Source organism: Arvicola amphibius, chromosome 17 (assembly GCF_903992535.2).
Source record: "Arvicola amphibius chromosome 17, mArvAmp1.2, whole genome shotgun sequence".
In the NCBI taxonomy this organism is placed as follows: domain Eukaryota; kingdom Metazoa; phylum Chordata; class Mammalia; order Rodentia; family Cricetidae; genus Arvicola; species Arvicola amphibius.
Genome location: NC_052063.2, coordinates 2784779 through 2797340, shown reverse-complemented (window position 1 = coordinate 2797340; position 12562 = coordinate 2784779). Strand labels below are relative to the sequence as shown.

The window sequence follows — 12562 nt, the reverse complement described above, 5'->3', positions numbered from 1 at the left end:
AAGATGAGGTGCAGATGGCTGAGAAACAAAATAGTACTACGTCCTTAGCCATCAGGGGTATAGAAATTAAAACCACTTTGTTATTTTATCTTACTGCATTCGGAATTGCAAGATAGGGAGACAAGTGACAGATGGTACTGGCAAGGCTGCCAGGAAAGAGGAGCGTCCGTGCTGGTGAGAACGGGACTGCTACAGTCACTGTGGAAGTCACTGCGGCGCCTCAGGAAGCTAGGAGTTCATCTCCCTAAAGATTCCGCTACACTGTCCTGCAGAGATGTTTGCTCATCTGTATTCACTGATGCTTTATTCATAATAGCCACAAATTGGAAATACCCTAGGAGACCCTCAACAGAAAAATGGAAATGAAATCATGGTGCATTTATACAATGGATTAAAAAATGAAATTTTTTAAGAAAAATGAAATTTGCAGATAATCGAAAAACCAAAAAAAAAAAAAAATGATCTGAGTTAGGTAACCCAGACCTCTGAAAGGACAAGTACTGTGTATTTTATCTTTTATTTGGTGCTAGCTTTTAAATGTTTGGCATGTGTTCTACAATCTGAATAACCACAGAGGTCAGGTACCAGGGCAGGAGAGGAGGACCTCCCAAGGAAGGGGAAATAGAATGTAGTGTTGCGGATTGATGAAGGGGAAACTAGAGTAAGAGAATTAACTTAGAGACTGTGGCACTGTGACACATAGGACCTGTATAGTTTCCCCCAGAGGGAGCCCCAGCACTGAGATGGCAAAGTAGAATCAGGACCCACCCTAGCCGAGAAGCTGCTTGTCACTGATACCAGCTGGCAAAAGGAGAAATCAGTTTTCCCCAGTGAGTGGCACTGGGGATGGAATATCAACCACACTGCAGGGCAGGCCCTGTGCTCAGGAGTTGTTGGCCAGAGTTGACAAACCCCATAATTGTGCTTTTTCGTTTTGGCTTTTTTTTTTTTTTTTGATGGAGAGTGAACATAAGTTGGGTGGGGAGGAAGCTGGGAAGAACTAGAGGAGGGGAAAACATGATCAAAATATCGTATGAAAACTTGTTTTGGGGGGTAGAGAGATGGCTCAGAGGTTAAGAGCACTGGATGCTCTTCCAGAGATCCCGAGTTCAATTCCCAGCAACCATATGGTGGCTCAAAACCATCTGTAATTCGATGTGGTTCCCTCTTCTGGCATGCAGACAGAACACTGTATACATAACAAATTAATTAACTTAAAAGAAAATTTGTTTTAATTTAAAAAGAAACTGAAGATTAAAATGAATATGGAGCTTTAAACCCATTGGAGATTTAAATGAAACATGTGAGGGGCTGGAAAGATGGCTCAGAGGTTAAAAGAGCTTGTTACTTTTCCAGAGGACCTGAGTTCAGATTCCACCACCCAGCTTTATGTTCACAGCTTACTACCGCCTGTAACTGCAGCTCCAGCAGATCCAGTGGCCTCTTCTGGCCTCTGCACACACCTGCACACATGTACACAGAAGTTTAAATATAGAATCTCATCCACCATCTATTTATTATTTACTCTTAGTTCTCTGAGTTTAGAAGCATTCCAGAACACTTCTAAAGCTTCAGAAGACTTACTCTGTCAGGAACAGCATGGGGACAGAAGGTGGATGAGCAGACAGATGTGGACGGTGGGAACTGGTCAGAGCAGTGGCCTGTGACACTCACGTTGTGGAGAACACCAGGCGTAACTTCAGTTTTGTTGCTGCTCCACAAGTGCAGTTTTCCCACTGTTATGAATTGCAACATAAATGTCTGACATGGCCGTGAGAAGCACTGGTCTAGGCAGAGGAAGGTGGGTGGTCCTGGTGCTCAGAAGTTCCTTTGTGTGCCTGCTTGGAAGCGTCCTCTCAGGTCTCAGTCCTCGCTCGGCTCCCTGCTCTGGCGTCAGCAGTGAAGAGGAGGATGAATTATCAGGTGTGTCCCTGGCACACACACACGATTTTCCTGAGAGGTTTTCTTACTTAAGTGAAAAGACGTTTAAAAGCCGGGATTCATTGCATCAACAGTGCAAACGTCTGGTATTTGATAGTCCAGGGAACTGTTCAGGGCTGTTTTGAAAGTCAGTGTGGTGTTTTGTCAGAAAGAGTAGTTCTGATTCTTAAAGAATTAACTTCTAAAGGGACTTTGAGTGTTTGGGGAGAGATGACTCAGAGAAGAGCACTGTGTTCTTCCAGAGGACCCATGTTTAATCCCAGCAGCTCACAACTGCGTATCACACCAGTTCCAAGAGATCCGACACTCACTCTGGCCACTGTAGGCATGGTATGCATGTGCTGCACAGACACATAATAATAGAAGTATCGGTTATTGGTATGCATACATGCATAGAGAACAAAGTCTGGATGAAGCCTGTGATTGTGCTCAGTGTTTATTTTCTTTTGTAGGGCTTCCTCTATGCATATAGTATAAGTACCATCATTAAAACCACAATGAATCTCTACATGTCCATGCAGAAGCCTATGACCAAAACCTCAGTGAAGGCACTGTGCAGGCTCATTGAGCTTCTCAAGGTAAGTCCGTGCTGTGTTATCTGCCACCGTGACTGGACAGGAGACTGCTCTTGGTTATGTCAGCACAGACGGGAGAAAGGGAACTTAAAATTGAAAGAAAACGCTGGGAAATGACCATGAATGACTAATACAGGCGTTTCTTTATGCAGGGCTGTGGCGATAGCCTCAGCTCTCAGCCTGGCTCACCTTAAATGTGCTCAGATTGGTACTCCCTGATGTAATCGCTGCTTTAGCCGACAGTCAGGAAACCATCTAGTCCAAAGTCTAGTTTGTCTTGAAGCCTGGGTGTTCATGAACTTACTGAGGCTCTCCCAAAAGTGAGAACTGGGTGTGAACCTGCATCTACATCATCATAAAATGGAGAGTTGAGGACTGTGTCTAAATCTTCATTAGCAGCTAATCTCAACAGATAGGGAGAGTTTGCCTCCGTGTTATTAAACATTGTCTTATTCATGGAAGTGTTAATAAGTTGCATGTGCTAATATTTGTGCCAAAATACCCATTATTTACAAGTGTCCATATGAGATGAGGTCAGTTTACATGACACTATTAATTGTAATTTAGAGAAAGCACTGTGGTTTTGTTAGGAAGCAGTGTACTATGAGAGGTGATCAGGTGACTTCAGACTTGGTGCACTTAATGGAGTGTAAAATGTTTCTTAACATAAATCCTTGTAGACAGAAGAAACCAGCTATGAAATTAAGATTCAGATTTGTTGGTAAGTTTCTAGTAAACAAGCACTTGAAGACTGAACCATCTCTGCAGCCTCAGGTGGTGGGTGTTGTGTTTGTTTGTGCTCCTGTGTGTTTGATATTTGCCCCCCACCAGTCTCATTTACAGATTTCTTCCTTTGCTTAGGGTAATGAAGGTTTTCTCTAATGATTTTGCTTGTAAATTTTAAATTAATTTTTCCTGAGTTCCTTTTCTTTCTTTTAGGCAATAGAGCATATGTTCTACAGGAGAAGCATGGTTGTGGCAGATTCAGTGTCACATATAACCCAACACCTTCAACATCAGGCTCTTAATTCTATTGCTGTAGCCAAGGTATGCAGATTACTGTGTTCTCTGTACTTGGCATAATTAAACTATAGTGTTCTTCTGTTTTATCTGCATTTCCTGATTTAGCCTCTTTATTTTGTTCCTGCAGTGTGTTACTTCTATAGTGCTTTATCCATTGCATTTTGTAATCTTTAGGGTTACCCGAATTGTACCAGAGAAAAATTATAATCTCTGGGAAATGACCATGAATGACTAATACAGGCGTTTCTTTATGCAGGGTTGTGTTGATAGCCTCAGCTCTCAGCCTGGCTCACCTTAAACGTGCTCAGATTGGTACTCCCTGATGTAATCCACAGTCAGAGGAAACCATCTGCCCAAAGCCTAGTTGTCATGAAGCCTGGGTGTTCATGAACTTAACTGAGTGCTCTCCTTAAAGTGAGAACTGGGGCTCCATCACTGTAAAGTGGAGAGTTGAGGACTGTCTGTGTCTAAATCTTCATTGGCAGCTAATCTCATGAGCAGGAAGGGAAAGGTTTTGAGACTCAGTTTTGGAATTCATCTTCACATCTAGATGACTGTGACTGTTTAAGCCCCGCGTCCGCTGCCCTGGCAGTGCTGAGAGGCAGTTACGGAGCTGATTGAGAGCTCTGCTCCCCTGAGTGTGCCAGGGAGAACAGAATACAGAACTGGTTTTTTCTTTTGGAACATAACAATGTTAGAATTGAAACTTAATAATTTTCTGTTTGATCTTTAAGAAAAGAGTAATTTCAGACAAAAAGTATAGTGAACAGCGTCTTGATGTGCTGTCTGCTCTTGTTTTGGCGGAAAACACCCTAAACGGACCAAGTACTAAGCAACGGCGACTTATTGTTTCTTTGGCATTAAGTGTTGGCACACAAATGGTAAGTTTATTACTCTGATTCATGGAATAAACAAGAGGTCTGAGGTTCACAGTTCATTTATTCTAAGAAATTTGGCCTTATTGTGGTTATACTTCGTGTTTTCCCTTCTCGCTGATAGAAAACCTTTAAAGACGAAGAGCTCTTTCCCCTTCAAGTGGTCATGAAAAAACTGGATCTCATCAGTGAGCTCAGAGAACGGTAAGTAGAGCTGGGTGGGTGATGCCAGTCAAAGCCCCGGGCGACAGAACAGCCTTCCCCCTCTGCCAGCCTCCGTTTTACTCTGTGGCCCAGGCTGGCCTCCCAGTGCTGAGATCACAGGCTGTGCCACCACGTTCAGCTCTTGTTCTCTTTGGCAGCAAGACTAGGAGTGAGTTCCACAGGGAGCGTTAGTTGCTCTGTAACCTCTGTGCTTATAGCATTGTCCTGACTTAGCTTTGGTTTCACAGGAAGCATGAATCCTCTGGAAGAATTGCTTCACATGAGACTAAACAGTGTCCTTCAAGGTATTAGGCAGGTTCTTTAACAATAATAAAATTGTTGTTATTTTATTGGTGTCGCTACTGGACATTCAAACTGCTGCTTTATAATAAAGCTTTGTTGCAAGCCACTGGAAGACTAGGACGCACCATTTTATGTAGTTTTATATTTGGAGATGAACTTCGAAGTGCTGTCTCAGAGGCTGGCCGTTGGGCCAGACAGACTTGAAGAAGGCTTGTTTCTGCAGGTGCTTTTCTAAATTTTTTTTTCATTGAGTGTAGGTTTCCTGAAGGGACAGTGAATGCAGCACTTTTGACACGGTTTGAACTATCACATTACAGCACAATTTTCATTTATGTTTGTAATTTTCTTGGCTGTCCTGAGAAGCTAATATTTTTGTAGTTAGTGGTATTTAACTTTCAGTCCTTGAGAGGGGTATGGACTTGCACTGTGAGACGCCTGGGGCGATTCTTCTCTCTGCGAGAAGTTGAATAGTCATGCGGTAGCAGAGACAATCTGTAGGCTCTATGTGACAGGTTTATTTGGTCATAGTGACTTAAGAAAAAAAAGTACCAAGTCTCACTATGTAGCCCTGGCTGTGTGGCCCAGGCTGGCCCCCGTCTGACAGAGGCCCTCCTCCTAAGAGCTGGTGCTGAATAGAGAGAGCTGAGTGCACAAACAGACCGTGAGGGATACAAAGGTCTTTCCTTTTAAATTTTGTTTTTTACTTTGGAGACAGGTAAGTTATACATGTAATACAGTATTTCAGATAATGCTGAAAATAAATTTATTTTAAACATCTCTTTAATAGTCTGAGTTTTTTTTTAGCAGTCTTAAAACTAAAGCATGTACAGAATTTTGATAATGTAGGGTATTAAAATGTTTTATCATCTTTGCTCAATTTGAAAAATACTTAGTTTTATGACTTTGTTTGGTAGTAATGTTGGGTGAAGTGATGCAGAGAATGTACAATGAGGAAGACAGACCTCTTCCCCTTAGAGTACATAAAGTCTTTCTTCTGTGTTGTTGAGGGGTACCACTAATTACTTATTACCTTATATTGTAGAGTCCAAACACAGTGTGACTGTTGTTTTTTATACTGGCATCGAGCTGTCTTCCCAATTTATCTAGATGATGTATATGAGAACGCTGTTGATGCAGCTAGATTACATGTAAGTAAATAGTAATCTAAAAGAGTGAACCTCATTTCTTGCCACTTTTTAAGTTTCAAATAGGTCATTTGTTTTAATAAACCGTCATAAAATTGACCTGTAATGATATTTCGAACATTATTATGCGTATCCAATCAAGGTTTATATAGTCCATGGTAAATTGTGTATCAATTCTAGTGAAGTTGCTTGTTAACTCCTCTACATATGGTTAGCCATTCTAGGCTCCTTGGATTGAGCTTGCCTCGGTAGTCTTGATATTTATTGTTGCAGGCTGCTAGGTTACTCAGTTTCTTTATGGGGGACACGTGACTGAGTGCGTGTGTAGTGGACTAGCGAGTGTCAGCCTTCCTCGTGTGTGTGCTTAAACTGTGTTTCAGGTGTTTAGGAAAATAAAGCAGTCATAGAATGATATTCTTTTCCTTCAGGTCAGAGTTTTTGTCTTTGTTTGTAATTAGCCTTTACAGTGTTGTTTAGAATTCTGTTGCTTTCTAAGCTCGGGTGTTTTAATTTCTTGACAGTACATGTTCAGTGCTTTACGAGACTGTGTGCCTGCCATGATGCGCTCAAGACATTTAGAGTCTTGTGAGCTACTTCTGGATTGCTATGACAAGGAAATTATGGAGATTTTAAATGAGGTAAGATTGTGTTGATTATTTATAAATTGTAAATTATTTACAAATAATTTTTGTTTGGAAAATGAGATTAAAAATAAGTAACTCTCCCAAGGTAATCATATTCAGTGTGATGGAATTATGAAAAATTTTGTATGATATTATTCTTTTTTTGGGTTGTCCTGGGTTATCAAACCTTGCAAATGAATATAAATATTAATTAAAATAAATAACTGGTTATATATATATATATAAAACTCTGATGGGAAAAGATGATTGATTTAGTTACCTGACAGTGAATTATGTGTGTGTTTTAATGTGTGTGTAATTTGTATGTTTGTGTCTGTTGTCTCTCTGTGCACCTGTGTTGTGGTAGAAGCATCCTCACAGAGACCAACCTGGGGAGTCTGTCCTTGTTTTGAGGCAGGATGGGCAATCCACAGACGAGGCCACTTTGCTGTAGAGCTTGGGGTATTTATTCTCTTGTTCACCGTCTTATGCTTGGATCCGGCTCGAACTACTGCATCTGACTTTAGCAGTGTTCTGGGGGTCTGAACTCAGGTCTTCACACTTGTTTACAAGTGCTTTGAATCTGCCCATTCATTCCCAAAGTCCTCATGGTTTAGGAGAATTTGTTCAGATGTACTTTGTGTGTATCTTTGTATCTTTGTTGCTTGTACGTGTGCATGTGCACCATGTGCGTGCCGCCCTGTGATTGTTAATGATAATTCTAAGGCAATCTATTTTCTTTGTTGAATATTGCAAGCTCCTTCTTTTACTGCTACTTTCCACAAATTTTATGCCTTATATTACATATTCATGTGCCTTATAGTGAAGCCATTGGTCAGGCTATTTTTCATGAGAACTAAATTTAATTTCATGAATTAATTAAATTCATGAAAATGAAGTCTCAGTATTTAGCTGCCTCCCCGACTTAAAAAAAATAGTTACTAGTTTAAAAAGCAGGGTAATTTAGCTTTTCAAACAAAAATAAAATTTTACCATTGAGGGTTTAGCATCCTAAATCAGAAACTAGTTGGTCAGTTTCTCCTCAGTGCTCTATGAAGGTCGAGAAATGAGCAGTGGGCGTACTGCAGTGGGCGTTGTCCTGAACAGCTCTCCATTCCTTCTGAGTAGCATTTGCTGGACAAACTGTGCAAGGAGATTGAGAAGGACCTGCGGCTTTCTGTGCATACGCACTTGAAGCTGGATGACCGGAACCCCTTCCGAGTCGGCAGGAAAGACTTGGCCCTGTTCTTCTCTTTGAACCCCATTCGGTTCTTCAGTCGCTTCATTGATATTCGAGGTGAGTGCTTCCTATGTCTCTTCTGACCGAGCAGCAGGAGACCTGGGGTCCTTGCCCCTCTCATATTTCCTAGCTGTGTCCCTCTTGTGTAGCTCAGGCTTGCCCAGGGACCCGTCTGTAGCCCAGGCAGACCTCAGACTCTCCTGCTACGGATTTACAGGTACAGCCCTCCACACACTGTTCTGTTTTTTGTTTTTAAATTCTTTGAAGATAAGATTTCACCCTCTAGCTGAGACTAGTTTTGAACTTAATGTTTCTCCTGCTTCAGCCCACTGAGTGTTGAGCTTTGCACATTTTATCTGTCTGACTGTCTTGTCTGTCTGTCTATCCATACACCCACCCACCCACCCACTCACCCATCATTTGATCGATCAGTTGAGACAGGGTTTCTCTGTAGCTATGGAGCCGGTCCTGGAACTCGCTCTGTAGACCAGGCTGGCCTTGAACTCACAGAGATCCTCCTGCCTTGCCTCCCCAGTGCTGGGATCAAAGGCGTGCGCCACCACTGCCCAATCCTAGCACATTATTTTAAAGGAACAAATCAATTTTACAATTATGTGGTGTTCTTTTCCTTTTTAGCTTCCTTTCTCTTTCCTGTTCATGAATTAAACATGGCATTTTGTGGGTTTGTTTTGTAGCGTATGTGACTCACTACCTAGACAAGACTTTCTACAATCTCACAACAGTAGCCCTTCATGATTGGGCCACTTACAGCGAAATGAGGAATTTGGCTACTCAGCGCTATGGGTTGGTTATGACAGAGGCGCATCTTCCTAGCCAGACTCTGGAGCAGGTATGTGTACAGTTCCCCATACCTGATGTGTTCAGACAACATGTCAGTATTCATTCATGAATCTTCTCTCTCTCTTAACCGCTGAAATAGCTCTACGTTCCCTTAAATGTAGTTCTTAAGAAAAATTTTTGTTACATAAACCTCATATTTGATAAGGAAAAATATTAGATGATACTTAATGGGCTTTGTTAAAGAATTTATCATTGCCTTCCTGGGCATACTCTGTTCTGAGCATATGAAATAAATGCAGACATATATACACACACAGGCTTTTTAGGAATCTCGTAAGATAGTGAGATGACTTCTACAGAATTCTCAAAAGTATAGACAAGGCTGGATTTTGAATGGGTGTAGTGTATTAACTTTAGCAAATTAGGAAAACAGATATCTGGTTATGTGCAAATTGCAAAGAAGCATTTGGTTTTGCTAATTCAATTAGACGATTTATAATATGTCAGTATTTCATGAATGTAGCAATTCAGGGTTATTTTATGTGTAATTCTTTTTAAAGTAATCATGTTAATATTTATCAAAAGAAACCATCTGTCCCAAAATCTGAGTACCATAAATTTTCTTTAACCTGTTGTATTTATGGATTATTGCCAGAATCATTTTGTGCCTCCTTTCGTTCATATATTTAAGCATTTAGTATATGTCGAGAGAATCCTGGATAATGAACCACGTCTAAGGATTTAGTTCATCTGCTTATAGACTGGGGGAGATAAAACTATGTGTAGAAACGTCTGGGGGTAGCAAAGGTCCAATGCTTGAGTGTCCTGTGGTGGCACAGCTGTAGAATAATGTGTGGTATCCCCCAGTGTTGGGGAGCATGCGGAGAAAGGAGGACTCAGTAGAGTTAAAGTGTTTGGTGGCTGGAGAGATAGTTTAGCATCGAGAGCACTTACTTTCCTTGCAGTGGACCTGGGTTTGGGTCCCAGCACCTACGTGCTCACAATGGTTTGTAACTTAGTTCCATGGAATCCGGTGCCCTCTTCTGATCTTTGCAGGCACCTTCACACAAGTCGTGCACAGATATATGTAGGCAAAACACCCATACACATAAAAAAGGTACACATGTATATGTACATACGTGTATACACATGTGGCAAATGCCTTTGATTCCAGTTCTAGGGAGACAGAGGCAGTCAGATCTCTGAGTTTGAGGCCAGCCTGATCTACAGAGCAAGTTCCAGGAGAGCCAGGGATACACAGAAAGACATTGTCTTAAAAAACAAAACAAACGTGTGTGTGCGCGCTCGCGTGTGTGTGTGTGTTTATAAAGTGATCTGGGGGCTGAAGACATGACTCAGCAGTTGAGAGCATACGCTGCTCTTGCAGAGGACCTGAGTTCTGCCTCTAGCACCCGTACCAGAGGGCTCACAGCTGTCTGTAAGTCCAGTTCTAGGTGTTCTAGATGCACACCCCACACACTTTCATATAATTACAAAAATATAACCAAATATAAAAGGGATCTGGTCTACTCAAAAGAAGCATAAACTTTTGGAATTGGACTTTCTAAAACTCCAGGTTTTGTCTGTTCTGGCTGTCTGACCTTAGAAGACTATCTTAGCTTCGTTTTTCTTTTCTTCTGGTGTTTAGAGGAGTAATACCTGATGATTTTGAGAATTACAAATGAAGGGTAGTTCTTGTGTAATTTCAGAAAAGTAGTATACATTTTTACAAATGTATGATGTCTTTTAAGTAACTTTTGGAGTCTAGTCATTAGTTTACTTTGTTTAAAAAAGAAGAAGAGAAGTTGAAGGTTTGGTCAGGAGATAGCTGTGCTCTGGGTCTCGTGAGAACATGGAGAGGATAAAATACAGAGCAGCCAGACTCGCAGGGCTGTGTACGTGGTTCTTGGCACTTTGGTGGTGCCTTTCATGTAGTTTTAAAGTAATGCAGACTGCAAGGTGGTGGTGTATTGACTCACACGCAGCTGACTAACCATGCTCAGCTCAGTCATGGGTTTCTGTGTGCATTGTGTTGTAGGGGCTTGACGTTCTGGAAATTATGAGGAACATTCACATATTTGTCTCTCGATACCTCTATAATCTCAATAATCAGGTGAGTGGAATTTAGAAAAAGATTTTATTTGTTGCTTTGTGTTTTAAGGAAAGATTTCACTCTGTAGTCCTGATTGACCTAGAATTGACATGTAGGCTAGACTGGCTGTGGACTACTGCCTCCATGGTGTTGGGATTACAGTAATACACAGCCGTGCCACCTCAGATCCGGTTTTCACAGGGACGACTTTAGAATGGAATGCCCGAAAGACCAGGGATTGGCTTTTCAAAGGTGAAAGTTGATAATGCGTGTAAAACAGAGAATAATTTTTTTAGAGTTTTTTTTTCTCCCCTTGAAACACGGGGTCTTACAATATAGCTCTGGCTATCCTGGAACTCGCTAAATAGGCCAGGCTAGCCTTGAACACAGATTATGTGCTGGGTGCTGGCCTTAAAGGAGCGCACCGCCACAGTTGTCGAGATCCCTGGTTATTCTCTACTGCAGTGTGGGCAATGTCATCTTAGTGGCCTTTCTATTACATTACCCTTAATGAAAAGGTTTTAAACTTTTTGTTGGGTTACTAACCAGCATTTGGGATAGGGTGTATTCTTATTGTTCCTAAATTTGTTTGCATTGCAGATTTTTATTGAACGGACAAGCAATAATAAGCATTTGAATACTATTAATATTCGACATATTGCTAATTCAATTCGGACACATGGGACAGGGATCATGAACACAACAGTAAGCATATTTTGTGGGTTTTGTGGGTAATAAACTCTTGCTGAGTTTAGCAATTTGGAAGATTATTTTTCATAGAATATTTTGATAAGCACACACTGCTTCCTGTTTATATCACACCTGAATTTCCATTTTTTTCTGATGGTATGAATAAAAACATCTGTGACATTGTGTTGAGTTTGGTGGGCTGCTATGATGGAAATGGCTGTGCTAGGTTCTTAGCCCTCTGGGCCGCATTGTTGACAGCGGACGTCGGTACACTGTATGTTGTTAACAGTGGACGTTGGTGCCCTGTATGTTGTTAACAGTGGACGTTGGTACCCTGTATGTTGTTAACAGTGGACGTCGGTACACCGTATGTTGTTAACAGTGGATGTCGGTACACTGTATGTGTCTTAGCCCTCTGGGCCGCATTGTTGACAGCGGACGTCGGTACACTGTATGTTGTTAACAGTGGACGTCGGTACACTGTATGTTGTTAACAGTGGACGTCGGTGCCCTGTGTGTTGTTAACACTGGACGTCGGTACACTGTATGTTGTTGACAGTGGACGTTGGTACAGTGTATGTCGACTCTCATACTCTCTGAAATGAGTTCCTGTCTGGGCCATATTGTTTTTTTGTTTTTTGTTTTTTTTTTTCTGGACCATATTGTTAACAGCGGACGTCGGTACACTTTATGTGTCTTAGCCCTCTGGGCCGCATTGTTGACAGTGGACGTCGATACACTGTATGTCGGCTCTCTCATACTCTCTGAAATGAGTTACTGGGACTGGTTTACTTACTGTAATTAGTGACGTTTTTAAGGGTAGAGAATGCCTAGTTATTTAATAACTGTGTGCATAAGCAATTTACTAAAATATTTTGAATCTTACTTGAAATGAGCAGTTACTTGTAGAAACCACTAAACTTGTAAACTATTTTTTCTCTCATAAGGTATGGTTAATTTTTCCAGGAGAGGAGAAAAATGTGCTTATAAAGGAAGCTGTAGTTTCTGAGGTGATGACTAGAGCTTTCATCCATGGCTGCCAATGCGAAA

The 12562-nt window shown here is 41.3% G+C and overlaps 1 protein-coding gene across 10 annotated transcripts in view; it reads left to right on the top strand.

The window, feature by feature from the left end:
• Positions 1-12562, top strand: part of Washc4 (WASH complex subunit 4) — a 60837-nt gene that overhangs the window by 25544 nt on the left and 22731 nt on the right. For all 10 annotated transcript variants that reach the window (XR_005283657.2, XR_005283656.2, XR_005283661.2 and 7 more), the window contains 10 exons: positions 2394-2519; positions 3456-3563; positions 4274-4420; positions 4539-4618; positions 5964-6069; positions 6588-6704; positions 7818-7986; positions 8625-8779; positions 10769-10843; positions 11423-11527. Coding sequence is in view for 1 of the 10 variants with exons in the window: in XM_038314896.2 (XP_038170824.1) it covers positions 2394-2519; positions 3456-3563; positions 4274-4420; positions 4539-4618; positions 5964-6069; positions 6588-6704; positions 7818-7986; positions 8625-8779; positions 10769-10843; positions 11423-11527 (1188 nt within the window). In the remaining 9 variants the exon portion in view is untranslated. The remainder of the gene's footprint in view (positions 1-2393; positions 2520-3455; positions 3564-4273; positions 4421-4538; positions 4619-5963; positions 6070-6587; positions 6705-7817; positions 7987-8624; positions 8780-10768; positions 10844-11422; positions 11528-12562) is intronic.